We start from the raw sequence: 24900 nt of genomic DNA on the forward strand, positions 1-24900 counted from the left end.
AAATTTTAAATATGCACTTAATTTCACAAGTTAATTTGATATCAATAAAATTACTAAAAATTAATTTTAAATAATTAATTTATATTGTTATAGAATATTTCTGAATTTTCATATATTTATATAAAAATTAATAAAAAAGCAACAATTTTAAATTAAGATAATATGCAAATAATACTATTTAAACTCAAAACGTCAAGAATATTAAATCTTTCCATCCACCTAAAGCCTCGATATCATTCTATACGATAATTATTATAATTCAATTTTATTTTTGTACATATTATATATGTGTTGTTATTATTAATTTCAAACCATACACTTTATTATTTATTTTATATTATTTTTAAACGCATACATATATTTTAAATATATAATTTCTACACACATACATGTGTAACAAAATTTCTAATATTATTAATTAGCATGAAAAAATAATTAAAATATATTCAAATTTGTTGTTACTCACATTGACATTGTAATTATTAAAAAAAATTCAAAAATAAATTTTTAAATTTCTTAAAGAATTTTTTATTGAAAATATGAACAACTATTTTTTTTTAAATTTTTATATACCTTTTTAAAAGAGTTTTTATTATGTATTTTTAAATACTAAGAGTTAAATTGATAAAAACTATTAATATTAAGTACAAAATGAATCATTCTACCTTTTCTATAATTTCCAAATTTATTAAATAGACTAATAACTTAAAATTAAAAATTAAAAATTAAAATTAAAATACAAATATCTCTTACATATTTAAACCTCATACCCCTTTAATTAAAAAAATAATTCATATATACTATAATAAAATTTATGGATTTTATAATAAATATAATACCCATCCATAAATCATCTTGGTCAGTACTTATAAAATTCCTGACTGAATGTGTATATATATTTGGTTAAAATATGTTGTTAGTTTCTATACTATAACAAAAATTAAAATTTAAATCCTATTTTTTATTTAAAAATCTTAGTTTAATCATTAAAATCGTAAGTATTTTCTGTCAGAATTTGTTAACTTGGTATATGATTAACATGAAATAAATATGATAAGTTGGCAAATTTTGATAGAAACTACCGACAATGATGATGGTCGGACTATAATTTTTAAATTGAAAAAGTATATGAACTAATTTTCAAATTCTAAATAAGTATAGGGACTAACAACATAATTTAACCGATGGGGTAAACAACACCAACCTCGGTATCATCCTCAGAACCACCGTGATTATCGTCGGAAATTTCCACAACCGGCGAACCAAATTCAACATTATTATCCAGAAAATAAAGCAAGAAAACCAGGACCAAACAACACAAAACCATAGGAATTGGTCCAAATATCCACAAAAAAAGAGGCAAAGAGAAATAAAAGCCACGTAATCCCAACGACCAAAAATAACTTCCACGGTTCACAATCGTCGCCACGTAATCCGCCGTAAGACAGTGGCGGAACTGGTTCTCCGTACTCTTCTTCTTCGGCGGTATACAAACAAGTATACTCGCATGGCTATAATATCTTATAGATTGTATATTCAATAAGAAGACCACCATAAAACAAAGTAACATAGCAAAATACTTGATCGAAAAAATCCGGTGACTTAAATCTCCGACATCGATCGCCGATTTCTCGCCGGCGTTACTCGTCATTAATAACGCGATGAGCGAACTTAACGTTATTGCCGTCGAGGCTAATACCGTTGATGCCATTATGTTGTTACGTAAAGTTTGAACTGCTAAGACACCGTTGCCCTGTACATCCTGTGAAAAAAACGTGGATTTAATTTCAAATAAATTCAAAAAATATATATCGAGTTAATGATGAAGAACAGCCACGAACCTCCATCATGCAATGAACCCAGAATCGGCGACTAATTGCATTAATTCCGATGATAGTTTTGATAGGGTATTTGATAACACGATGAAGAAGCCATAGATGATAAACAGTCATTATTAAAAGACCTATTGGAACTAATATACAATCAAGATATCTAATCTCCATAGCCTTGATTATTGATGAAGAAGAAGAAGATTATTTTTTTTCTTTTTTTGAAGCAAACAACAATTTTTTTTTAATTATATTATTTCCTTAATGAAAGGAAATAATAGTTGAAAAATAATGTGTCAATAATTTTTTTCTTTTATTTTGATAAAAAATTTAAATTATAAATAAAATTTTTGATTCTAAGAAAATGAGTTGAAATGAATTTTTAAATAGAAATTTTTTCTAATTTAAGAGTGGTATCAAATATTAAAAAAATATTTATATTTATTTTTAAATTAAATTAAATATTAACTTAGTCCTCGATTTTTTTTGTCAATTTGATTTTTATTTTTAAAAAAGAGTCAATTTGATTTTTTTAATGGAATATTTATTAAAATATTTTTTTAAAGATACTGTTGTTTGCAACTCACGTGATAGTTCACGTATACTTTATACTCATATAATATTATTTGATTTATATTCCACGTCAACAAATAATTTTAAAATTATAAAAATAAATATATATAAACTTAAAATAATTAATATGAAGTATGCACGAATTATGTTCAAAAATTAACGTTTTAGTCAATATTTTCGATAAAAAAATTAATTCGACTCTTTGCCGAGAGTTAAATTTAGCTTTTAAAAAATAAAATAAGAGCCAATTTGACAAAAGATATAAATATTAAGAGTTAAAATTGCCATTATACCTGTAATATATATATTCTTTTAAAATTATTTTATGATGCACAATATTTATCTATATGAATTTATATTTGATGTATTCACATGTATAATTTTTAAGAGTGAAGTCAGAATTTTTTCCAAGAGAGCCAAAATTAAATTATAAAATTGAGGAATGGTTGAAATATAATTTTATTATTATTTTAACAATTTTTTTTAGGGTTGAACTATAATTTACCATTTAGAGAATCCCAAAACGTAATTGTATCATTGTATTGATTTAAAATTTTACAATATTTATAGGAGAAAAACTAAAAATTACCTTTTTTTTTAGTCAAAGCGTCTGCATGCCCTTGGCACTTAAGCAATACGTGTAATGTGTAAGACAAATGGCAAATATCTAACTATGCCACTTATGCAAGGTTTTCTATTTTTCTGGAGAACCTTTATATATAAGAGTAAAATATTGATTTTAAAATATCGAGGAAACATAAACAAGTAAATATTATAACCACTTCATACATATCTTTTAAATAATAAAAAATTATCTGATCTCGTTTTACCTTTATTAATATAAAAAGTTTCGTGTTGATTTAATGGTCAGAGTGTTATCATTCTAAATACAATTTCATTTTGAGTCGTGCTAGTCACGTTGTTATAAAGATTTTGCCCTCTATAATTCACCAAGAAAAATATATAAAAAAAAATCAATATCATTCATAATAGATTACTTAAAATTCATTAAATGGTTCGAATTTAACCATTACCGATAAAGGTGAAGGTTAAATGTGACAATAATTGTTCATCGACCCAAAGTTAGCAATTTATGTTACAATGGTAAACTACACTTAATGTCATTAAACTATTAGTAAGTTTACGTTTTGATTATACAACTTCAAAATCAGGGGCGAAGCCAGAAAATTTTTTTAGGGGGGCCGGATGAAATTTTAATTTTTTATAGTTTATATTTTTATAATTTGTAAAGGATTAAATTAAATTTTTATAATTTTAGGGGGCCAAAGTGCAATTTTACTTTTATTAATTTAAAATTTTAAAAAATTAGGGCCTAAAATGAAATTTTCTATTTTAGGAGGGGTCGGGGCCCGGCCAGCCCCCTGACTACGCTCCTGTTTAAAATGTTACAAAATTAGTTATTGAATAGTTTGAATATTTTTATTTAAGTCATTAGACTGTTAAAATTGAAAGCTCTCAATCTCCTCTTTTAAAGTTCAAAATTTTTTCATGAAACAACTTTGAAACGTCACAAACTTACGAACTAATACATATGATACGCATTATATATATTTACAATTCTTTTATGATACACAATATCTATATATACGAATTTATATTTGATGAGTAAAATATTTAGGGTGAAGCCAGAATTTTTACTCAAAGAGTGGTCAATTGTACTTTTACTATTGTTTTAACTTAAAATTTACAATTTTAAAAGGATTAAACTATAAATTCACCATTTTGAGAGCCAAAATGAAGGTTTTAAAATATTTACATGTTAAGGAAAAAAATTATTTATAAACATGAAAATAATATAATAAAGATAATAAAATATTTTTAATTTCATAAAATTATATTTGGGGAAAAAAACTCAATACACAAACTGTCTGCGAAGCATTACATTACAATAACATTGTCTACGAACCGATCAAGGCCGACCCTCAGAAAACATCATAAAATGGCCCCATTAAAAGGGAAAATTATGAGGTCAAATTTAAAGAAAAGGGGCAATGAAGCCCAAAGTTTTCCTGGAAAAACACTTACAACCACAAATGTCTAGCAAAAATATAACGTTTTTTGGCCCAAAAAAGAACAAAAATATAACATTTTGAACCTTATTCTAAATTGATGTTTGGGTATAGGAACAGAGCAAATATAAAAAAATCGAGGCAATGTTCTATCGGCGAGCCTAGTTGTCAGCCACTTCGATGAGTGTTGTCTCGTAGTCATTCGGAGCTACGAAACCGTGGAGATTCATGACGGTTGCAGCCACGTTTGCAAGTCCACCATTCGGAGCATCACTGCGGAATCTAACACCAGGTGCCAATCCTGGACCTCCTATCGCAATAGGCACCTAATTGAAACATCCATAATATACATCACAAATTCAGAACCTAATATGATTTCGATAATGCGACCATTCATTGTTCTTTGTTGCAAAAAGAATAAGATATTGGAAACTTACAGGTTGACAAGTGTGGGAGGTGAGTATCTGGAGATCTCCATTCTTGTCGAGAAGAGGTTCCCCGGATTTATTTCTCTTCACCATGTCCTCGGCATTACCGTGGTCTGCAGTCACAATGTATATTCCGCCAACTTGTTCTATCGCATCGAGGATCATCTGCGCCAAGCAATATGATCAAGAAAAGCCTTCGTACAAGACAATGCATGCTTTAGAACAATATCGGATATGAAAATACAACTCAAGAATAGAACGACTTCGGTATAAATGTAAAAAATGGATGATGCATTCGTAGTAAGAAGAGAAAGTAATATTGATTTCCGATGAAAAATATCCCGTCAGCATCATATGAATAACTAGTGTGAAACACGACTGATTACAATTCATTAGAATGCTGTAAAATCATTAGAAATTTTTGAAGTAACAATTAAAGAATGAACTCAAGCCATTGTACCTTGACAGCTTCATCAGCAGCCTTGCATGCCACAACCGTAGCCTCGATATCTCCGGTATGACCCACCATGTCACCATTTGGTATGTTCACACGTACCTAAACAACAAAAAAGTTAAAGGTCAACCGGTTCAGTTTTGGTTTCAGTTAGAATAATCGGTTTTAATAGATTAAGTTTGGTGAATTGTCAGTTCTTGAATTTTACTCCATTAATAATCACCTGGTCAAATTTCCCACTCAGAATAGCATCCCTAGCCTTTTCACCGATCTCCAATGCCTTCATCTTAGGTTGAACATTGAACGTAATGCCAACATCGCTCGGGATTTCCACATATTCTTCCATTTGAGGATTGAAATACCCGGAGCGGTTCCCGTTCCAGAAGAAAGTGACATGGCCAAATTTGACAGTCTCACTGCCGATAAACAAACAAAGCATTTAACATATTGAATATTTCAAGGAAATGGGAGGTACGGATTATAATGAGTTGTCCTAAAACGCACCTGCAGGCAAAAGTACGGACACCATTATGCACCAAATATTCACCCGATGTTCTATCAATCTCTGGAGGAGAAACAAGGTAGCAGCTTGGAAGCTTCAACTCGCCATCATACTGAAGCATTCCAGCATAACGGATTTTAGGGACCCGTATACGATCAAATTTGTTGAAATCTTGATATTCAAGTGCCTTAGCAAGCATAACCATTCGATCTGCTCGGAAGTTAATGGTAACAACAGCATCACCATCTACTATCGGACCCACAGCCTTGTTGTTATCATCAACGATGACAAAGGGAGGCAAGTACTGGTCATTGGCATTTTCTCTCAGTTTCTTTACAGCTTCAATGGCATTCTTAAACTTGTGTGGGGCTTCACCGAGAACTTGAGCGTCCCATCCTCTCTTAACAACATCCCAATCATTCTACGAAAAATCCAGTCACAAAAGTTAGCTTCTTAATCAATTCAAATGAATCTTTTAGATCTTTGACAATGATTTCTCACTTCATAACGGTCCATTGTGACATACATACGGCCACCACCAGATGCGATGCGGGCATCTACACCTTTTCCACGTAACTTTGCAAGGTCATTCTCGAGAATCTCCACAAAGCCTACACTCGAACCATCCAAAACATCACGACCGTCAGTGAGAACATGAACACGGATTCTTTTAGCACCACGCTCACTAGCTCCCTTCAGCAACAACTGCACAAAAAGATTTAAAAGAACAACTAATTAAACTTAAAGAAAGGAAATGAATTCATTAAGGAAACCAAGAATCACCAAAAATTACCTGCAATTGATCGAGACGGGAGTGAACACCTCCATCGCTAAGTAATCCAATCAAGTGAAGGGTACCCTTCTCAAAAGATTCACTTATATACTTAAATCCTTCACCATCATAGATCTTCCCCGAGGCAAGAGCAAGATCAACAAGCTTAGCCCTATGGTTAAAAATGAATTAACACGTTAGAACACTTGCAGCACAGTTAATTTTCCATCAAGATAGCAAGCATATCCATCCATCCATCCATCCATACACATCACACACACACACATATATAAAGCAATAATCAAGAAAATAAGCTTACCCTTGAGCGAAAATGCGGCCTGCACCGAGAGCATTGTGACCAACTTCACTGTTTCCCATGTCATCCTCTGTTGGAAGCCCTACAGAATTTCCATGAGCTCGGATTAATCTCCATCTGTCCGGGGCACCCTATATTCAATAACATCAATTTCAATCAAAATATAAGCCTCATAACAGAATGGTATAATGTAAATCCTTTTATTAATCAAAAGATTGTAATAATGTCCATATGAAGAAAAAAAACACTTACAGTTACCATAACTTAAAGCAAACATATCTACACATTTTCCCCAAATTGCTGGAACCAACTAACATATACAGGTTAAATTGTGCTGTTAGTCCCTTGTATAAAATTTGATATTTGGTCTCTATACTTTAAAAGTTAAAAATTCAGTCCTACTTTTTTCAATTTAAAAATCCTAGTCCAATCATTAGTCATTGATAGTTTCTACCAAAATTTGTCAAATTAAAATGTGAGTATAGCCTAATCAAAACTCCAAGTCGACAATTAAAAAAAAAAAAAACAGAATTACGATTTTAATGTATAGAATTTGAGATTTGGTCCCTCTACTTTAAAAGTTAAAAAATCACTCTCCTATTTTTTCAATTTAAAAATCCCAGTCCAATTAGTCCAATCATTAGTCATTGATAGTTCCTGTCAAAATTTGTCAATTTGACATGTGAGTATAGCCTAGTTGACAAATTTTAAGAAAAAATAATTAAGATTTGAGTGACTGGGCTTAGATTTTTAATAAATAAAAAAAGGACTTAATTTTCAACTTTTCAAGTACAGGGACAGGGACTAATCTCAAATTTTGTCAAAGTACAGGGACTAACAGCATATCTTAACCACATATATATAGTTCGATTCTCTGTATTATCAGTCAACCAAATCAAACAGTCATCTCATTAAATCTCAATATTAAAACACAGGCTAAAAAAAACCTACTCTAAAAACAAGATTGAAAGCTTCATTTTCATAAAGAAACGAGATCCAAACCAACCAATACCATTAACAAACTATTATCGAATAAAAAACCAAGAAAATCCCAGATCTAAAATCACAAAAACAAATAGAATCTTAAAAGAAGAAAAAGGGCGGGACCTGTTTGAGGGAATCCATGGTGGGTGTTTGAGCAACATGGATACAATTGTATTGATCTGGTTTATATTCGCCCCAACCATCGAGGACCACGACGGCGATACGTTTTCCCTTTGGAAGCTTTGGGTGGTCCTCTAATTTAAACGATACTTGTCCTGAACTCGCCATTGTTGTTAAGCTTCGAATGTTTGTATTTTAATTAAGATTTGAATGAAGGTTTGATGATGGTTATATATAATAAGGGAGAGAAAAAAATGGAAAAACGAGAGGAGAAGACGGCGGCGAGAATAGTGAAAGGATTCAAAGATTTTGACCTTTTAAATTAAACTGGTGGCGTAGAGACAAAGCATGGCAGTACCACGTGATTACACACATCCATAAATTTTTTCTTTTTTGAAAAATCTCTCTCAACGTAATCAACCTCGCCATGAAACAAAAATATAATTAATCACCTTCAACTTACTCTAATTCATGTCTAGTTCTTAACAATTTTAGAGGTTGACAGACTCTTATAAAAATTTGATTTAATATTTTAAAAATTATTTTAAAATTTATAAAGATATATACTATAGAAAAATAAAATTTCATTCGGCTCGTCTAAAAATTTATTTTAGCTTCGCCCCTAGTCTTCTTATATTGATAATTATACTCATATTAATCGAGCTAAAACTCAATCAGTCACATATTTATAATCTTATAAAATTATAAAATTATTAAAACGAATAATCACTTATTTAGTCATTTAACTTAAAAATAAAGTCATTTTAACTATTTATTTATTTATTTTTTATTTGTGACTCTTAAATTTGTATTATTTATTAAATCATCTTAAATAAATAAAAGATTAGCATATATTAACTTTATTGATGTGACATCTATGTGGGAGTCCACGTATAAGTCACGTTAGCAGTTAATTTTTTTAAAAATTATAAAATATTAAAAAATAGTAATTTTATACTTTTTATATTTTAATTTTTTTTTGAATTTTTATTTAAAATTTTAATTAATTGTTAACATAACATCCATTTGTATGACAGTTAGGAAAGTTAACAAATAGACGAAAATTTAAATAGAATAATAAAATGACTTTTTTGTGAAGTTGGAAAGCTAAATTAGTCATTATATATACAATTTGAACCCAAAATACCATGCATGATATATATTTAACTTTAAATTTATCGTGATAATCAAAACATCAATAAATTATTTATGTAAATTTTTAATAAATATATTTGTTACATAATTTTTTCACTCACAAGTAGTTCAACAAATCTAGTTTTTTTTAAAAAAAAAATTAGTAATAAAAATAGAGTAGATTTATAAATAAATACATGATTATAACTACACATAAAGAGATTTTAACAATTAAACTTGAATGTTCAAATCTGAAACCTTGATTTTTTATTAAATTTTACTATTTAAACTTTGTACATTGTGATTCTCATAACTTTAATTTTATTATCTCAGTCAAAACCTCAACTACTAATTATATTATATTTAATTATTTTATAATATTTATATTTTTTCATATAATACAATATTAAATTCACACACTTAAATGCATATCTACTTAAAGTACCACATAAATAAAATCAAGGGCGAATTTAGGAGATAGCATGGGCCCGGCCCCCTCCTAAAATGTAATATTATTTTTTATGCTCTTGAGATTTTTTAAAAATTTTAAATTAATAAAGGTAAAATTACAATTTGACTCACTCTAAAATTATAAAAATTTAATTTAATTATTTAAAAATTATAAAGATATAGACTAAAAAAATTAAAATTTCATCTAGCCCCTTATAAAATTCTTCTGGCTTCGCCCTTAAATAAAATTATTAATTACTTATATTAATTAGAATATAGTGAACATCTTTGATCAGTGGGTCAAATGTTGAGTTCTTATAATATTTATATTATATTATTATAATATATTTTGAAATATTTTGATATTATGTTATTTTTATGTATTTAGTTTTTAATAATAATCACAGTGTATGATAGAAGATTCTAGAAGTTCAAACAAACCACAAATAATATCCCCTTTTTTCCAACGGTTCAAAAGGAAGAAGGGCGGAAAGTGACGCCAACAGCTGAGGAATTACCGAGAAAAATCGTTGAAACTGCTATTAAGGATTAATATATCATTTAGGACTTAAGTTTATTTTAATATTCAATTTGGTACTTAAATTGTGTTCCAAAGTTCAATTTGGTGTTCATACCAAACGGCATCATGCTGTTCAATAAATGCTTGACATGTGTGCTTGATATATACTTATTCTCGTTGAAGTGTAAATATGAGAGCATGAAGTATGAGCCTTCAAAAACTAAATATCAAGGACCAAAACCAAATTTCACCAATTATAATTACACTGTTCAATGGCTACATAAAGAAAAAAAATGGAAAATAAGGACACGGATGTTGGGACCCACTTGTAATATTTTCCACAATCTAATCTTCGGGCCGAAGTAGTCACTGCTTTATTAAACACTTACTATATGCTCATTTCCCCCATCAAAGCAAAGCAAAGCAAATCATCCGTTTGTGCCTTCCTATCCACGCAATGAACAACCCCAAGCTCAAAGGCTATGGCTTCAAACCCTCCGATCAAATCCTCATTGGCTATCTCCGAGACCTAACACTGTTCGGCCGTGATTACTTAGTCCAAGACATTATCTACCTCGGTCACGATATTTGCAACTATGATCCATGGGATCTACCTAGTATGTTCCATTGTTTTTGTTTTTCTTTTATTCAATTACTTATTAACATTCTCTTTAAATTCGATTATTTCTATTTGTAGGTTGCGATTCTATCACACCGAATGATTCAGAACGATTTTTTATTTACCCGAAAACGTATAAGTATGCAAACAGTAAGTCCAAAGTGATCGGTACGCCTACAAGACAAGTACCGAACGGTGATCAGCGACAACCGATGATAAATCGAGCTACCAAGAACGGAAATTGGAAAGTCTCAGGGGATCGAGTTAATGTAAAGTCTATTGATGATACTCAACAAGTGATTGGCATTAAGACAAGGTTGTATTTCAAGCACAATAGCTGCCCAAACAAAACAACATGTATGTTACATCAGTTTGAACTTGTTGGTATTGATCCTTGCCAAGTAAGTTATTCCTTAAACTCGAACCGATTTTTGGCTGCGTTGCGTTTAATGTAATGAATTTTTCTTCTCATTGATTTTTGTAGGATAAATATTTTCTTGGTAAAGTGATAATGAAAGAATTTAAGCCAACCAATATTTCAAGTAACAATATAGACGATCGGATTTCAATTCCGCAGGTTAGTTAACTTCAATTCGTGCCAACAATGGTGACTAATTAAAATACTACACATCGAGTTTATGTTTTATGTATATTTCAGGTTCGAGTAGAACTTGGTCCGGAGCCATCAGTTGAAACCCAAGTAACTAATGAGTACGAGTGGACTCAAAGTGAACAAACTAATCAATTTATAACATCCTATCCAGTTTTCGACAGTGAGAACTTTATTGATGACGGGAATGAAGTGATCTCCTATCACCAGTCACAAGTAAGAACACTTTTCTCGGAAATCTTTAAAATACTACACATAGAGTTTATGTTTTATGTATATTTCAGGTTCGAGTAGAACTCGGTTCAGAGCCATTAGTTGAAACTGAAGTAGCTAATGAGTACGGATGGACTCAAAGTGAACAAACTAATGAATTTATAACTCCCCGTCCGGTTTTCGACATTGATGATGGGAATGAAGTGATCTCCAATCACCAGTCACAAGTAAGAACACTTTTCTCGGAAATTTTGAAGTTTAGTTCATTTAATTCATGTAATTACTGTTAAAACGTGTCTCGAAATCTGTAGATAAATATGGAGCTAATTAGAAGCTTGGAAGTACCTAATATAGGTATTGAGGATCAAAACCAATCATACAAGAATATTGGGATCGATAATGATCGAACAGTCCCCGATGGAAGCAATCAACATAATATAGTTGCAGCTGCAGAGAACGAAAGCTCAATCTTGCCTTCTAATTTACAGGACCATCTAATAGATTTTATAAATCACATGGTGAGTTACTTTTATATTGTTCATCAAAAAACAGGCATAAAACATGTTGAAAAATCTAATATTTGCTTGTTCATTATGATCCAGGAATGGTCCGACTTATACAACTTATGCCGCCGTAAAGATGACGGGCTTTTTCTCGACGAGTTGTTTGACGAGCCGCAAGAACTCGGACCACAAAATCAATGTGGTATTAACCAGCAAGTTGCCGCTGGTGCTGAAATAGAGTGCACCAATTTGCCCCCTTTGGATGTGGCTGAATCTTCCTACTCGACGGATTCAGTCCGTAAAAGATTGGCCATGGAGGTTGAAGGATCGGGCACCGGTGTAGAAACTGAATTGGCTCAACAACAAGCAAAGAGAAGTAGATCATAAAGTCTGTGTTGCTTATCTCCCGTATTTGATTAGTGCTTATAAGTCGTAATGTTAGACCCATCCTCTTATTAGTTAGTTTTCGAGGTTGGGTTTATGTTTATTTGACTTGGGTTTACGTTGCTTGTATTACAAGTTAGGTTTTGAGGTCGTGTGTTTCGATATGTTTCGACTATATATATGGACATCTATAATAGCAAAGTGTGGCTTGCTTGATATGCTTTTATTATATATATATATTTATATATATAACACGTAATTTCTTGACATTTGTTGATGCTGTAAGAGAAAAGACACAGAACCATATAGTGGGGAGCATAACAAACTAAAGTGGCAAAAGAACAATAGGTTAGTGGTCAAAAAGGAAGAGAATAATGAAAAAAAATGAGGGTTAGAAAAAAAAGCATAAAAGTTTGCAAGTAATTTCATTCAAGAAAAACAAAATGTCACATTTTTAAGAGATTAAAGAAAAAAATAATATCAATGTTGCCGGCTAAGTTCTAGCTCGATTGATTTTAGTATTATTGTCTACGTAAGAGGACGTGGGTTTGAACGTGTTGAAACACATTTATCCTCCTATTGAAGGGTTGGAGAGTGATTATGGATAATTCTAATCAATTAGTATAATAATAATATATATCAATGTTGGATGGATCAATACTTTTTATGTTGATTAGTTATAGGGAAAATGACGAATAATTTACATTATTTAAGTCAAAAAATTGAATAACGGGTTCAAAACTAAACAATTATTTTTCATTAAATTTACAAGAAAAATACGTCTCATTAAAAAAAATCAACTTTTATGCCAATTAGTTATAAGTGAAGTTGCAAATGATTTAGCTTTATTTAAGTTAAGAAATTAATTCTCGAGTTCAAATATAAACAATCCCTTTTCCTTCCCTCTAATTAAAATAAAAAAAATCTTTCTAAAAAAATAATGCCATAATTTATTGAAATAAATAGCGTAAAAGTATCATAAAGGCCCTTATATTAAGAGTCATATTTCATTTTGTTTCCTCTATTGAAAAAGTGCAATTAGCACTTGTACATTACATAATAGAGTAAAATAGTCATTTCTGTTAAAATTTTAATCCATTTGTACTGTTATAAACTAATGTGCCTGACGGAACAATTAGACAGTGACGTCATGAGTTCCTCTTATTGATGTGCAAAGATAAATTTTTAATAGTAGAAATGGATTAATTTTTTAATAGAATGACTAGTTTACTCTTTGATCTAACGTACAAAGATTATTTTACCCTTTTTTTTGAATAAATGAAGCAAACTATAATCTAACTCCTACTAAAGGAACCTCCATGATACTTTTACCAATAAAAAGAAAAGTGTTGGTGTATGGTGTTGATAGTAGACGATACATCTATAAGTTTTTTTTTATTATGTATATGAACAACTAAGATTGTTTAAACCGGACTAGAATTCTACCGGATAGGTTGGACCAAGAATTGATTGAGGTATTGGTTCGGAGAAAGATATTGAACTTGTTAACTCAGAAATCAATATAGCCTAGTTGAACTGAATAAAAAATTGATTGAACTAGATTTTTAATATTTTTAATAAGTTATTTAATTAAATAGGATGCACTGAACAAACCGATTAGATCAATAATCTATTCGCCTGACCAATTCGATTATCGATTTAGTTATAAAAAACTTTCTCAACAAGCATAAAGGCAAAGAAGCTTTGGACGCAAGTAAGGTAAGAGTTGAGTGTTATTTTTTCTACGAAAAGATTGGGATGAAGATAGGGATATATTAGAAGCAAAATTGGTGCCCAAGAAAGACCTTTTTACTTGTGTTTATAATATAAGGACAACCATATTAGTGGGAACATAACAAACTAAAGTAGGCCGAAGAATAATTTGGAAAAGGCCAAAAAGGTAGGTGGGTGGCTAATGGCAATTTAAAAGAAGAATCATGAAAATCTCAAAAGAAGAATCCTAGTGAATCAGACTATTCATGTCAAAGTTCGTACGAAAAAACTGTTTGAATTTTGTTTTATAAATTCGATTCATAATTTTTAAAGTTATTTCATGAAAAAAAATTGAATTTTGGAAAAGAAGGAGAATGCGAGTTTTCGATTGATGCAAGTGATATAAATAGAGAAGGTCATATAGTAATGATTTTATTAGCCTAGAGACTTAAATGAAAACTTTCAAATAGTTTAATGATCATTTTGTAACTTTTTAAAGTTAAATAGCCAAAATATAAATTTACTAATAGTCTAATAACCTTAAATGTAATTTACCCTAAAAAATTGATCCAACCGGTTTATAGAAACGAATTATTAGAGGATTTGAAAAATCTAAAAAAACCGACCCAACAAAAGCAAGCTCAACCCAAATCTTCGCTTATTGAATTTTCTAAAAAACTTTAGGTCTGCCCAAAATTTCGTGATTCTTAGCCCAAAAATATTGAATTTTAATTTTCTATTTACTGTTTTATTTTCTGATTTAATTTTAAATTTATTTTCTTTGAGCCCTAGGCAGCTAAGTATTGCTTCATCTACTCTTTCTTCTCCTTTAGCCGTGAGCCTTTGCTTCATTGAAGTTCTAAATCTCTGCTTTGCTTGCTGCTGCCGTAGTGATTTGTATCGATTTGCTGCTGCTGTCGGCTCCGGTAATTTCTTTTTTTTTTTTTTAAATTTATTCGATAGTGTTAGAATAAGTAAGCACATGGTATCTATGTTGTTTATGAACCTTAGGCTTCTTCTTAAGTGAATATTGATTGATAATTTGATGCATTGAAAGTGTTGCGTTAAAACAAGAAATTTCACAACAGGATAAACCTATTGAAACTATTTGTTTTTACTGTTTTAAGGTTTTAGCAAATTTGCAAAATTGATCGATTATCAGAGTCAGTTTTTTGTTAGCAATATGCAATATGAACACACACACACACACACACACACAGATGTATGTATATAAGGGTTGATTTGCAAGTCAATGGACGTGACTGATTTTCATGCAATTATTTGTATTTATTAAAATATTTAGATTTTTTTTTTAAGATTTTCAACCGGTTAAATAGGGAATTAATGGTTTGATTGGTTGGATTACTAATTTGGTCCCATTCAACTAAACCCTAATTCTCTCTTTTTCATTTATGTATTTCCTTTTTCAGGATTACAATAAGAATGGACAAGTTTCATCAAACAGATTGCGTTGAAATTTTATCTCAAATTAAGCATCAAGAGAAGCTGCTTAATCTCAAAAGAAGGTTCTTCCTCTTCTATCTTTTCTTTAATTTCTTGCCTATTAATTTATTCTCTTTGATTTCTTCAATATATATACTTTTCTTATAATTCTTCACAATTCTGAAAATTAGCTAGTAATTTGTAATATAAAATATACTGCTGGTCTTTTTATTTATTTATTTCTTGTTGAAACAAGTTAAAGATCGTCCTTTTTCTCAGTGCATATATATATATGTGTGTGTGAAGGGAATTATGTTGTTTCTTGTAAGAATGCATACTAGAAAAGCCAATTCGAGTCGAATAGGGTGCTAGTGTTGCAGTCTTGAATGTTGATTCTAGTGATGTTATTGGAATGTATTTCATATTGTTATAGAAAAATGCTTTTGGTGTATTATGGGAGTTATGTTTGTATCGGAACTCAGAACTGAGTTACTCAGTTGAGATCTTTTACAGGTGGTTGATGGGACTTTCGACTTCCAGGTCGAAAAAGAAGCAATTCAAGGAACCTGAGTTTTTCAAGTGCAAGTAAGTTGGAGAGCTTACTTGTACTTATATTTGTTATTGTTGTTCTCTCCTGTAATGTTAATCAATGTGCTTGCATTCGGTTCTTTATTCCAGGACTTTGCCTGAATCTTTTCTGAGGGAGAATGATGTAAGTTAATGCAGCATTCTACTATAATGGTGGATGTTATGTTCTTTACTTCCCTTAATTTGCTACTACAAATATGTTCTTCCTTTAAAAAAATTTGTATTATGTTTTGCAGATGTTCTATGAGATTATTAAAGCTCATGTTCAAGATGCCTTCGGAGCAAGCAATTCCAGAAGAGGAAATCATGTAATTCAAGATGATGTCCAATCATTTGATGCATCCAAGATAACTGGAGTTCTTTTCTCATATCTCGATGCTTTGACTAATGATGGGCTTCACCTTATTGTTATGATACTTTCAGGTGGCTCAGGAATGATTAAGAAAACTCAGTGCGAAATGAAAAAAGCTATTAGAGAATCTTTGCCAAGCTTTTTGAGCAATAAAAACCTTGAGCATGAACAGAAGACCTCTATTATGCAGCTATATAAAATTCTCAATGACCCTAAAAATTTCCGGAACAATACTATGAAACCAATGACTCCAACATCTCTGTTTCATCATGCTGCTGCAATCCAGGTGCTGGATGGGTTAGAGGATTTGCCTTTCCAGACCTTGATTGCAATGGATAGGAAGCTTAGTTGCGTCAAAACTGTGCCCCAGTTAAAGACACGTGAACGGGGTCAGAAACGGAAACGTTTAGTTCAGAAAGTGGGTAAAACCGCTAGAAGGATGCTTATGGATCTTGATGGAGAGGGGAAGCTACAAGGGCCATTAGCTAAAGCATTGGCAGTAGCAGACTTATCACTAAACCTAACTACGGGTTGTCAAAATTCCTCCACGACAAGCTTTCTCCAATTCACACCAGAAATAGTAAGCTTGCAGAATGATATTGTGAAGGCTATTTGGACTCTTAAGACGAAGGCTAGATTCCCAGAGCTGAAAGCCTTACAGCTTTTGTTGGATCCAAATATTGAAATAGCAACTCGTTCTTTAAGAGGAGCAATTATAGATGCGTTAACAGAGTTCCTCTTTGAGTGCAGTGATATGAATACAATTCCCAAGTCTTTCTTAGAAGCACTTTCTGTTATTAACAGAGATTCCCGATCTTTGCCAAACAAGATTTCCCGATCTTTGCCACATCAAAGCTTCCTAAAGGATGAAATTGAAGAAGAGGTGGAATGTATACTCAGCGTGAGTGCTGAGATGAAACAAATTTTTGGGACTTGCTTCCTGATCACGAGTTGGATGAGGAATTTGCTGATGCCTATGGGGAAGCTTTAGAAGGAAGTGATGATGATAGTTGTATTGAGGATAGTGGTTGTTATGAAAATGATTGGAAAATGGTGAATAAGGACTTGGAAAGTTGTATGTCCCATTCTGTCAAGTCAATTGAGAGAGATGAGGTTATACAGGACGTGAAAATGGATCCAGAATATGCCTCGAGTAATGCGAAAAGTAGCGAAGATAAAAACAGAGTAAAGAACAAGGCCCCTTTCAGTTCACCAAGAGGAGAGTTAAATCGCCGATCAATTGAGAGAGATGAGGTTGAACAGAAGATTGGAGTAGATCCAGAAAATGCTTCGAATGAAAGGTTTGCAGACAACAAAACAAGCAAGTGCAGAAATCGATACCTTGCCATCCAAGAAGCATGTGATGAAACAAGTTTGGTTGCACACAAACTAATTGGTCGGTTACTGGAAAAGTTTGCTAAGGAGCAGGATATGGATTTAGATTGGAGTGATAGCTTGTATCTCGGAGGTGACTCTTCAACTCAACAACATATTCAAGGACAAGGTATCGAACTTCTTTTCTGTCCCCACCCTTGTTTCTCCCCTCAGTCAAGCTTTATAAACCATGTGCTTACTCGGCCAAATTTTCCAAAAAACTGTTAACATGAGCATATTGACTATCACGCAGTTTTAGACTACATTGACTTCAATGTTATATAAAAAATAGTTTCCCAATGTCTAATTGCTTTATAGGCACTTTCTTCACCTTCTACGATTCATAGTAAATAATACTCCATTTTCACTATTCGTGCAGAAAAGAAGCAGAAATTGACCGAGGAAGACATGGGAGATAATCTTATCGGAACACTGAAGGAGCTTATGCCTTTTGTTACAAAGAGGTATTTTTCTTATCCATGCTTATTCCAGTATATGACTTCTCGGTTTATTGATTCTTCAATCCTATCTAATCTATTAGCCCATATTTTATCAACCAAACCCTTGATATTGAGATGTAAACTGTCATTTGTTTGCCGCAGCCTGCCAGGGCATCAAAATCGAAAGAGTTGATGGAGGCAAATTTTAGGTGCCCTTTTATTATATCGGCGCAGATTTTCTATCGCATCCGTGTTTATTGATTCAACACAACCTATTCAAATTCATTTATTTGAGATGTGGGTTGGCTTACAAGGATAAAAAAGCAAACACATTCACATGTCTTAACTGATTCATTGTACAGAAAAGTAATTGTTGGTCAGTGATGAGGTAAGTTATGATCATCTTGCTTGCAAATCCGGGTCCCCATCCAAACGATGCGCTTAGGTAATCGAAATTTTGGAAAGCTGAGATCTATATATTGTTTCACATTCATTCGGAATTCAGAAATATTCATTTCTTTTAACATGTACCAATTGTTAACGAGTTCTCTCTCCTTGATAGAATGCTCGTGGAAAGAATTAAGAAAGCAATAGTTAGTTACCCTCAAAAGTTTGTTGTCAATTAGTGTATACGATGTCATGTTTATGTTATTTTCTTGTATTGTAATCGTTTTTACGATATTATATGTTTTTCAAAATTTTGGCATGTTAATGCTATGAGTTGTATAGATTTAGACACATTCATGGCAATTTGCACACTCAAATTCTTAAATGTGCAATGGTATTGGTTTTTCATGTGATAATGCTTGAATTAAGCTAAACTCAAATTTGACCTTTGCAATGTGATGATCAACCTACTAACCTCCATTTTTGTAGGATTGACATGATAATTAATAAGTTATTATACATGGATTTGAATAAACGATGCTACAACTACAATTATAACCTATATTATACAGACTTGGGTGAATGGCAGATAAAGGTATTTCTAAAATACAACATACAAGGGTCGGATATTGATACTTAAATAAAAAGTTTTGTCTAACATAAACTATAACTATGATCCTATTTCTATTGCTCCCTCCTAACATATACAACCCTATACAACTTAATAAATATAATCTATGCTCACATCTTCTTATCCTTTCATGTGTGATGGGAAATCAAATGAAGCAATGCGTGAATGCAGAAGCCTGATCGAGTTCAAAAAACTACTATGAAAGACTGATGATTGATAGCCGAGGAGCATCAGCATATCTGCTATGAGTTACGGGATAAGAAACAATTGCTACTGCTAGAACTGCCCATAGTACAAGGTACATCTCGAACTTGAAACTTAGCGCTTCGAGTTCCGACATACTCCATTATTTCCAGACACTCGTGTAAATCCGAGTCGCTAACCAACATTACCCATTCCCCTTCATCATCTAAATAGTTCAGTTGGAATGTCCCGTTTTGAACTTTGAACCTTTTTGCAACTTCTTCATATACTTGGAAGCATCCTGCAGATGGCTCAAACTTAAAACGGACTGTATTTTCTTTGTAAGTAGCTTTTATGGTAATTTTCGAGCTGCTATCAACACAAGTTTTCATTCTAGAATTTTTGGCTTCCATAGATTTCTCAGAGCTTGATGAACTTCCATGTAACCTTGAACCAGAGACATTTGAAGTGTCTGTCATGCTTGAAGAAGTATGTTGGCGGTTATATTCATCAATCCCATCATCACCTTCCTTTCGGGTATCCATCTCATCGGTAGCAGCTAAGGAGCTTGAGTTCAGAGACACGAAGTGGCAGTCGGCAATCTCTACTTTCGGATTCCCCTTGTTCAAGCCCCACATGTTGTCTCCTTGCCGGAAATACGACCCCATAGTTGCATTTTTGGGACAAATCCAAGATGCAGCACCGGCAACCGACTTAGAGTCCTCACTACAATCATTTAAAGGGACAATAGATTTCTTTACTTCTTGACAGATACTTGGAATGAGCAGACTCCTTGCAGCCTCGTTGTTGTTTCCACCAAAAGAACACTCGTTTTCATCCCACTTAACCACTGAATCCTCTCCATCAAGGCAAGATGCTAAAGGTGCTGATGATTTCTCGTGATTGAAAGCTTCGGATATTCCGATGGGAGGGTTTTTGTTTGAGAACATTAGTGTTTTCTCGGGATTATGTTCTTGGATAACAGTCCCTGCCGCAACAAATTCTCCTGTGGCTGGGTCGAACTTCAATCCTCCATCAACTCCTTGCACAGAGTCTAGAACAGTTTGTATCTTTTTCAATGACCGATTCACCTTGTTAATCTTGCGAGACGGCCATCTTGAGATACCGTGTTGTCTGCATATCCTTTTCAGTGTAGTGGGGCAAACTACAAGAAGCAAGGACCAGTTTCAAAATCATATTATTACCGAAACCCGAAATAGATCCGAGTATATAGTGACTATGTGATGCATATAGAACTTTAACATCGAAGCTTACCACCGATGTTTTTTGCAGCATCCTTCAGACTCCCTGAGAAATACTGCTGAAGAACACTGAAGCTCACATTTTTTTCTGTTGTACTTCTCTTTTGCCTCGGCAGTCCACTGATTGCCTATAGATATAGGTACCAAGGAATTACTTAACAACATAAAGAAAATATGTTGTGTGTGTGTGTGTGTGTGTATATATACATGCAAACAAACACACAGATTTGAGATCATAAAATGCTCAGTGAACCAAAAATCAGGACTTCTATCGATAATACACGAAGGGAAAGAATGTTTGACACAGTACCTTTTCAGGAGGACCATCAGCTTCCTTTCCATCACTTATTGAATTAGATTCATTAAAGGGAATGCTATGATTGGAATTCATGTCACTATCAGCAGATAATGCTGTTTCTGAGCTCCTCTGAGACATAGCCATTGGGGGGAAGGTCGGGACCGTTACACTCTGAAACTCAAATTTTGACCGTTCTCCGACAATTTCTGCATCTGAAACAGTTCTCAAAGTCCTACAGATTCGTTGCATGGTGCCCGAGAGGTTATTCAACAAGAGTTGTTGTTCCAAACTTCCTTTCATGTTAATAGGAAGAAAAAGCTCGAGTATATAATCATCATCACCGGTGTAGGTGCTTCTCAGCCGGATTGCAACTGCAGCATTCAGGTTAAACTTACGAGCATGATGGACGAGTGGATAATCACTTACGTCATATGTCTTTACATCTGCAGAGAAGAACGGATGATTGGATTGAAGTGCTTTTCCGGCTATACCCTGTCCTCCTTCGAGATAATGTTCCACACATGCATGCACAAAATCTTGCATCTCTCTTTCATTAACGTAACAGGCTGTATCTTCGATACATAAAACACACTTCCCATCCCAACTCTTATTACGCTCTCTAACACGCATTTCTATATATTCATTCTCAGCTTCCTCGGTGTAATTACAAGGAATCCATGTTAGAGCCAAAGGTAAGCTATGCGCATGACATACAGCTCGTAAAACATCAGTTATTTCAGCTAAAGCAGCTCTCTGATTCTTTGAGAGGCACTAAGAACAAAAAAAAGGAAAGACCTTAGAGAAAAAGGAACTGTATTGCCTTATTTGTTCAGGTGACATGCATATACATATACATATACATATACATATACAGGTATTAACATACCTGTGGAAGAAATCGAGGACGAGCAATGGTCCTTAAATTCACAGCCTGCAGATAATAGAGATCAAGACATATTCCATGATACCAGCCATAAAAATTTTAATATACAGTTGAGAACCTCATAGTTCAAACATTTATAACCAAAACATTCAGCATACAGCAATAGCATAGCACCTAAATGAAGATGTTAGCTATAAAATAAATTTTCATTTTTAACATTGTAAATCCAAATGTTCAGCTTAATTTCAGTGTGAATAAGCATGATTTTGCAGTTGCATAAAAGGGTAAAATTTTGTACTGCAGGACACAGTTACCAAATTCTTCGTGTTACATAACTTTTTTTTACCTCCTTGATTATAGTCTTCTTTATGTCATCTTTGCAAAGGGTTTAAGTTCTCAAATAAGCTAATAACGTAGCTAGGCCGATGATGTTGATATGTTGTGAGAATTATGAAGAGAAGGAAGTGGATATTCATTTCAAACTTGAAAAACACAAACTTGAACTACTATAGAAACAGAAATAATAGAAACTAACCTCGAGAGCATGGCAGACATGCTCCATTTCTGAATGAAAATTGGGTTTCTCTTTTGTAGTCACAAGTTCGAGCACAGCACAACAAGACATCTCAGGAGGCTGAAAAACCGGTAAGCCAATAGAACCACGGACTTCATGATTGACGGCATGTGTAATCCGCAAGTACTCAGCCTTACTGTAATGGATTACATTGGAAGTCCACTCAGGAACTCTAGATAAAAAAACACGACCCGGAAGCCCTGGAAAAGAACCCGGTTTCTGTTCTGCAGAGAAGGTATACGTCCTCGAAACTTCACGATAACCTAAAAGCATCTGGTCTAGTAAATACGGCTGATCTGAGGTGGTCAACATGTACTGATCTCCATGCTTAATTGGAACCCAAACTTGTGCCAAAATGCCCTCTCCGGATAAATCCTTAAACAAGGACAGTGCTCTAAGCATCTTCTCATCAAGTGATCGTCCAATTGGCCTAGATATTAACAAATTACCCAAATATGAAGTGTCATTTTGCTTGTTACCATCAGTATGCTGTCTAACACCGAGTTCTACACCTTTGGAATCCACAGTATTACCGAAGTGTTCATCTGTTTTCAGGAACACCGTTCTGTCTGCACAATTATAAGAACTATCCATTCCACCTAATGCATAACCAGATTCAACATATGTACTAGAACTTTGTCCTATACTATTTGTTGAATCAAAAGAGGCATGTGACATGGATGGATATGAAAAGAACCCAAAAGAGGCAAACATCTGATCTGTAGTTGCACTGCTACTACACCAACCACCATAAGCATCCAAGTTCATGAGCTCTGAATAGTTAAAAGGATCCTCGAATAGCAAATTCCGGGTATTGCCACCAAATTGTTCGCCGACCTCCATTTGTGTTCTCGGAGGAACCCAATAGCCATCCCCCTTTTCTCTAGATGAAAAGGGGTACTCCATTTCAAAAAAAAAAAAAAACAAACCAAAACAACTTCCAACTAAAATCAACAAATGCTAGAGTTCTACGAAAAAGAATTCACTCAACTGGACAATTCGATCCTGAAAAGCTTTCCCTATCTTCTTCCCAAAACCCAGGAATTTCCTCAACAAATTCATCTATTTTCAGACTTTTTTCAAACACCAACCTCAACCTGGAAAACCCACAAAGAAAACCCAAATTTGAAGAAAGATATATACATACATATATATATAAATAAATAAACATATAATACCTAACCAAAAATAGAGACAAAATTTGCAATTACTGCACATCCTAAGTTAATTCAACCATTATAGTTCCTAAAAATAGTAATAGAAAGCTCAAGAACTGACCTCAGAGGGGGAAAACAAAGATGACAGCCAAAATTTAAGTCCCCAAAGCTGCCGCAAATTCTGCAAGAAAAATCCACAATTTTCAATCAATATTACTCACAAAACCCACCTCAGATTCATCCATTTATAGAAAAAAAATTATATCAAAATTTCAAAATAAAAAACCCAGAAAAGAAGTACCTACATCAAGAAGATGAAATGAGAATTTAGGTGAAATGAATCGAATATCAAATTCTGAAGACCAAGTGATTCCCAATCAAAAAATTAACTTACTGAAAATACCATGTAACAAAGTAAGATAAGAAATTGCTGAAATTAGTAAAATTTTCCATTTAGTATTATATCCAAAGGAAATTCAAGTGAAACGAAATGAACTGCAAATGATATTCCAAAGAAAAAAAGAAAAAAAAATTACTGACCTATGGAATCTAAAGTTCCATAAAATCTCTAAAGAAAACCCAGATATGTAGAGGAAGAGAAAAAGTTCCTATAAAGGGAAATCTTAGTAACTGGTTAACGAGATTTCAAGTAGTAGAGGAGAAAATTGGAATTCTATTAGAAGGGTACTAAAACTGGAAAGTTTAGTTGAAAAGCTGTTTTAATTTAAGGTTTTAGAATATAATTGATGGTTGAAAGCTTGTCTTTGCTTTCTTTGTTTTTTTTTTTTGGTTTTTTTATAATTGAAATACATGAGTAATTAATTAAATAAAATCATTGCTTTTAAATAATTTTTAAATGTAAAAAATATTAATAGTTGATCTTTCATCTCTCATTATTTTTAATTTTTACTCGTAAGAGAGTAAAAATTGTAGTTATCTTTATACTATCGATCCCTAGTTAGATTGATCATCACTTATGTTGCTCGTTCTTTTTTGTCATTATTTTAACAACTACAATTAAGATAATTTTATTATTCATATATCATTGTTACAAAATATATGTTCATTTTGGAACTTATCATTTGCAAAAGAAAAAAAACCAATAAAAAATAGTCTTGTTTTATAAAACCAAAGTAGAATTCGGTATCTGAGTTTGACCTTTTTTTTAACGAGG

The 24900-nt window shown here is 32.5% G+C and overlaps 4 protein-coding genes and 1 pseudogene across 9 annotated transcripts; 2 read left to right on the forward strand and 3 right to left on the reverse strand.

Annotated features, from left to right (window-relative positions):
• Positions 1–1066: 1066 nt before the first annotated feature.
• On the reverse strand, positions 1067–2135 carry LOC107927434 (uncharacterized). Its single transcript, XM_016858478.2, has 2 exons — positions 1842–2135; positions 1067–1762 (listed from the first exon to the last, which is right to left on the reverse strand). The coding sequence occupies exons 1-2, from the start codon at positions 2001–2003 to the stop codon at positions 1178–1180; spliced, it is 747 nt and encodes a 248-aa protein (XP_016713967.2). The 5' UTR covers positions 2004–2135; the 3' UTR covers positions 1067–1177.
• A 2101-nt stretch (positions 2136–4236) lies between these two features.
• On the reverse strand, positions 4237–8464 carry LOC107927473 (2,3-bisphosphoglycerate-independent phosphoglycerate mutase). The gene is made up of 9 exons (XM_016858539.2): positions 8012–8464; positions 6908–7035; positions 6610–6760; positions 6318–6521; positions 5819–6237; positions 5538–5730; positions 5321–5416; positions 4870–5025; positions 4237–4758 (listed from the first exon to the last, which is right to left on the reverse strand). Exons 1-9 carry the CDS (start codon positions 8174–8176, stop codon positions 4594–4596), a joined length of 1677 nt encoding a protein of 558 aa, XP_016714028.2. The 5' UTR covers positions 8177–8464; the 3' UTR covers positions 4237–4593.
• Positions 8465–10527: 2063 nt separating this feature from the next.
• LOC107927358 (NAC domain-containing protein 62) lies at positions 10528–12653 on the forward strand. The gene is made up of 7 exons (XM_041087861.1): positions 10528–10729; positions 10810–11132; positions 11216–11308; positions 11390–11557; positions 11626–11781; positions 11866–12072; positions 12157–12653. The coding sequence occupies exons 1-7, from the start codon at positions 10570–10572 to the stop codon at positions 12442–12444; spliced, it is 1395 nt and encodes a 464-aa protein (XP_040943795.1). The 5' UTR covers positions 10528–10569; the 3' UTR covers positions 12445–12653.
• Positions 12654–14784: 2131 nt separating this feature from the next.
• Positions 14785–19057, forward strand: LOC107927457 (uncharacterized; annotated as a pseudogene).
• A 143-nt stretch (positions 19058–19200) lies between these two features.
• LOC107927456 (protein NLP9) lies at positions 19201–24455 on the reverse strand. 6 transcript variants are annotated; one of them, XM_041087866.1, is made up of 9 exons: positions 24267–24455; positions 24032–24081; positions 23848–23907; positions 23561–23666; positions 22531–23452; positions 21999–22043; positions 21125–21883; positions 20828–20942; positions 19201–20717 (listed from the first exon to the last, which is right to left on the reverse strand). In XM_041087866.1, exons 4-9 carry the CDS (start codon positions 23629–23631, stop codon positions 19612–19614), a joined length of 3018 nt encoding a protein of 1005 aa, XP_040943800.1. In that variant the 5' UTR covers positions 23632–23666; positions 23848–23907; positions 24032–24081; positions 24267–24455; the 3' UTR covers positions 19201–19611. The 6 variants fall into 6 exon arrangements, with proteins under 6 accessions (XP_040943800.1, XP_040943798.1, XP_040943796.1 ...); XM_041087864.1 differs by having other exon boundaries at positions 24028–24081; XM_041087862.1 differs by having other exon boundaries at positions 24032–24119.
• Between the last annotated feature and the right edge of the window lie 445 nt (positions 24456–24900).

This window comes from Gossypium hirsutum, chromosome A02 (assembly GCF_007990345.1).
Source record: "Gossypium hirsutum isolate 1008001.06 chromosome A02, Gossypium_hirsutum_v2.1, whole genome shotgun sequence".
Classification (NCBI taxonomy): Eukaryota; Viridiplantae; Streptophyta; class Magnoliopsida; order Malvales; family Malvaceae; genus Gossypium; species Gossypium hirsutum.

Bases quoted from the DNA above. Each gene is read 5' to 3' on its own strand.
- LOC107927434 (XM_016858478.2), bottom strand. From the start codon at position 2,003: ATGGAGATTAGATATCTTGATTGTATATTAGTTCCAATAGGTCTTTTA. The intron at 1,763-1,841 runs GTTCGTGGCTGT...TTTTTTTCACAG, and splicing joins GGGTTCATTGCATGATGGAG to GATGTACAGGGCAACGGTGT.
- LOC107927456 (XM_041087863.1), bottom strand. From the start codon at position 23,631: ATGAATTTGTTGAGGAAATTCCTGGGTTTTGGGAAGAAGATAGGGAAA. The intron at 21,884-21,998 runs GTATGTTAATAC...TTTTGTTCTTAG, and splicing joins GTCCTCGATTTCTTCCACAG to TGCCTCTCAAAGAATCAGAG. The intron at 20,718-20,827 runs GTAAGCTTCGAT...TGCTTCTTGTAG, and splicing joins TGCTGCAAAAAACATCGGTG to TTTGCCCCACTACACTGAAA.
- LOC107927473 (XM_016858539.2), bottom strand. From the start codon at position 8,176: ATGGCGAGTTCAGGACAAGTATCGTTTAAATTAGAGGACCACCCAAAG. The intron at 5,731-5,818 runs GTGCGTTTTAGG...GTTTATCGGCAG, and splicing joins GTCCGTACTTTTGCCTGCAG to TGAGACTGTCAAATTTGGCC. The intron at 4,759-4,869 runs GTAAGTTTCCAA...TGTTTCAATTAG, and splicing joins CCTCCCACACTTGTCAACCT to GTGCCTATTGCGATAGGAGG.
- LOC107927358 (XM_041087861.1), top strand. From the start codon at position 10,570: ATGAACAACCCCAAGCTCAAAGGCTATGGCTTCAAACCCTCCGATCAA. The intron at 10,730-10,809 runs GTATGTTCCATT...TTCTATTTGTAG, and splicing joins TGATCCATGGGATCTACCTA to GTTGCGATTCTATCACACCG. The intron at 11,558-11,625 runs GTAAGAACACTT...TGTATATTTCAG, and splicing joins TCTCCTATCACCAGTCACAA to GTTCGAGTAGAACTCGGTTC.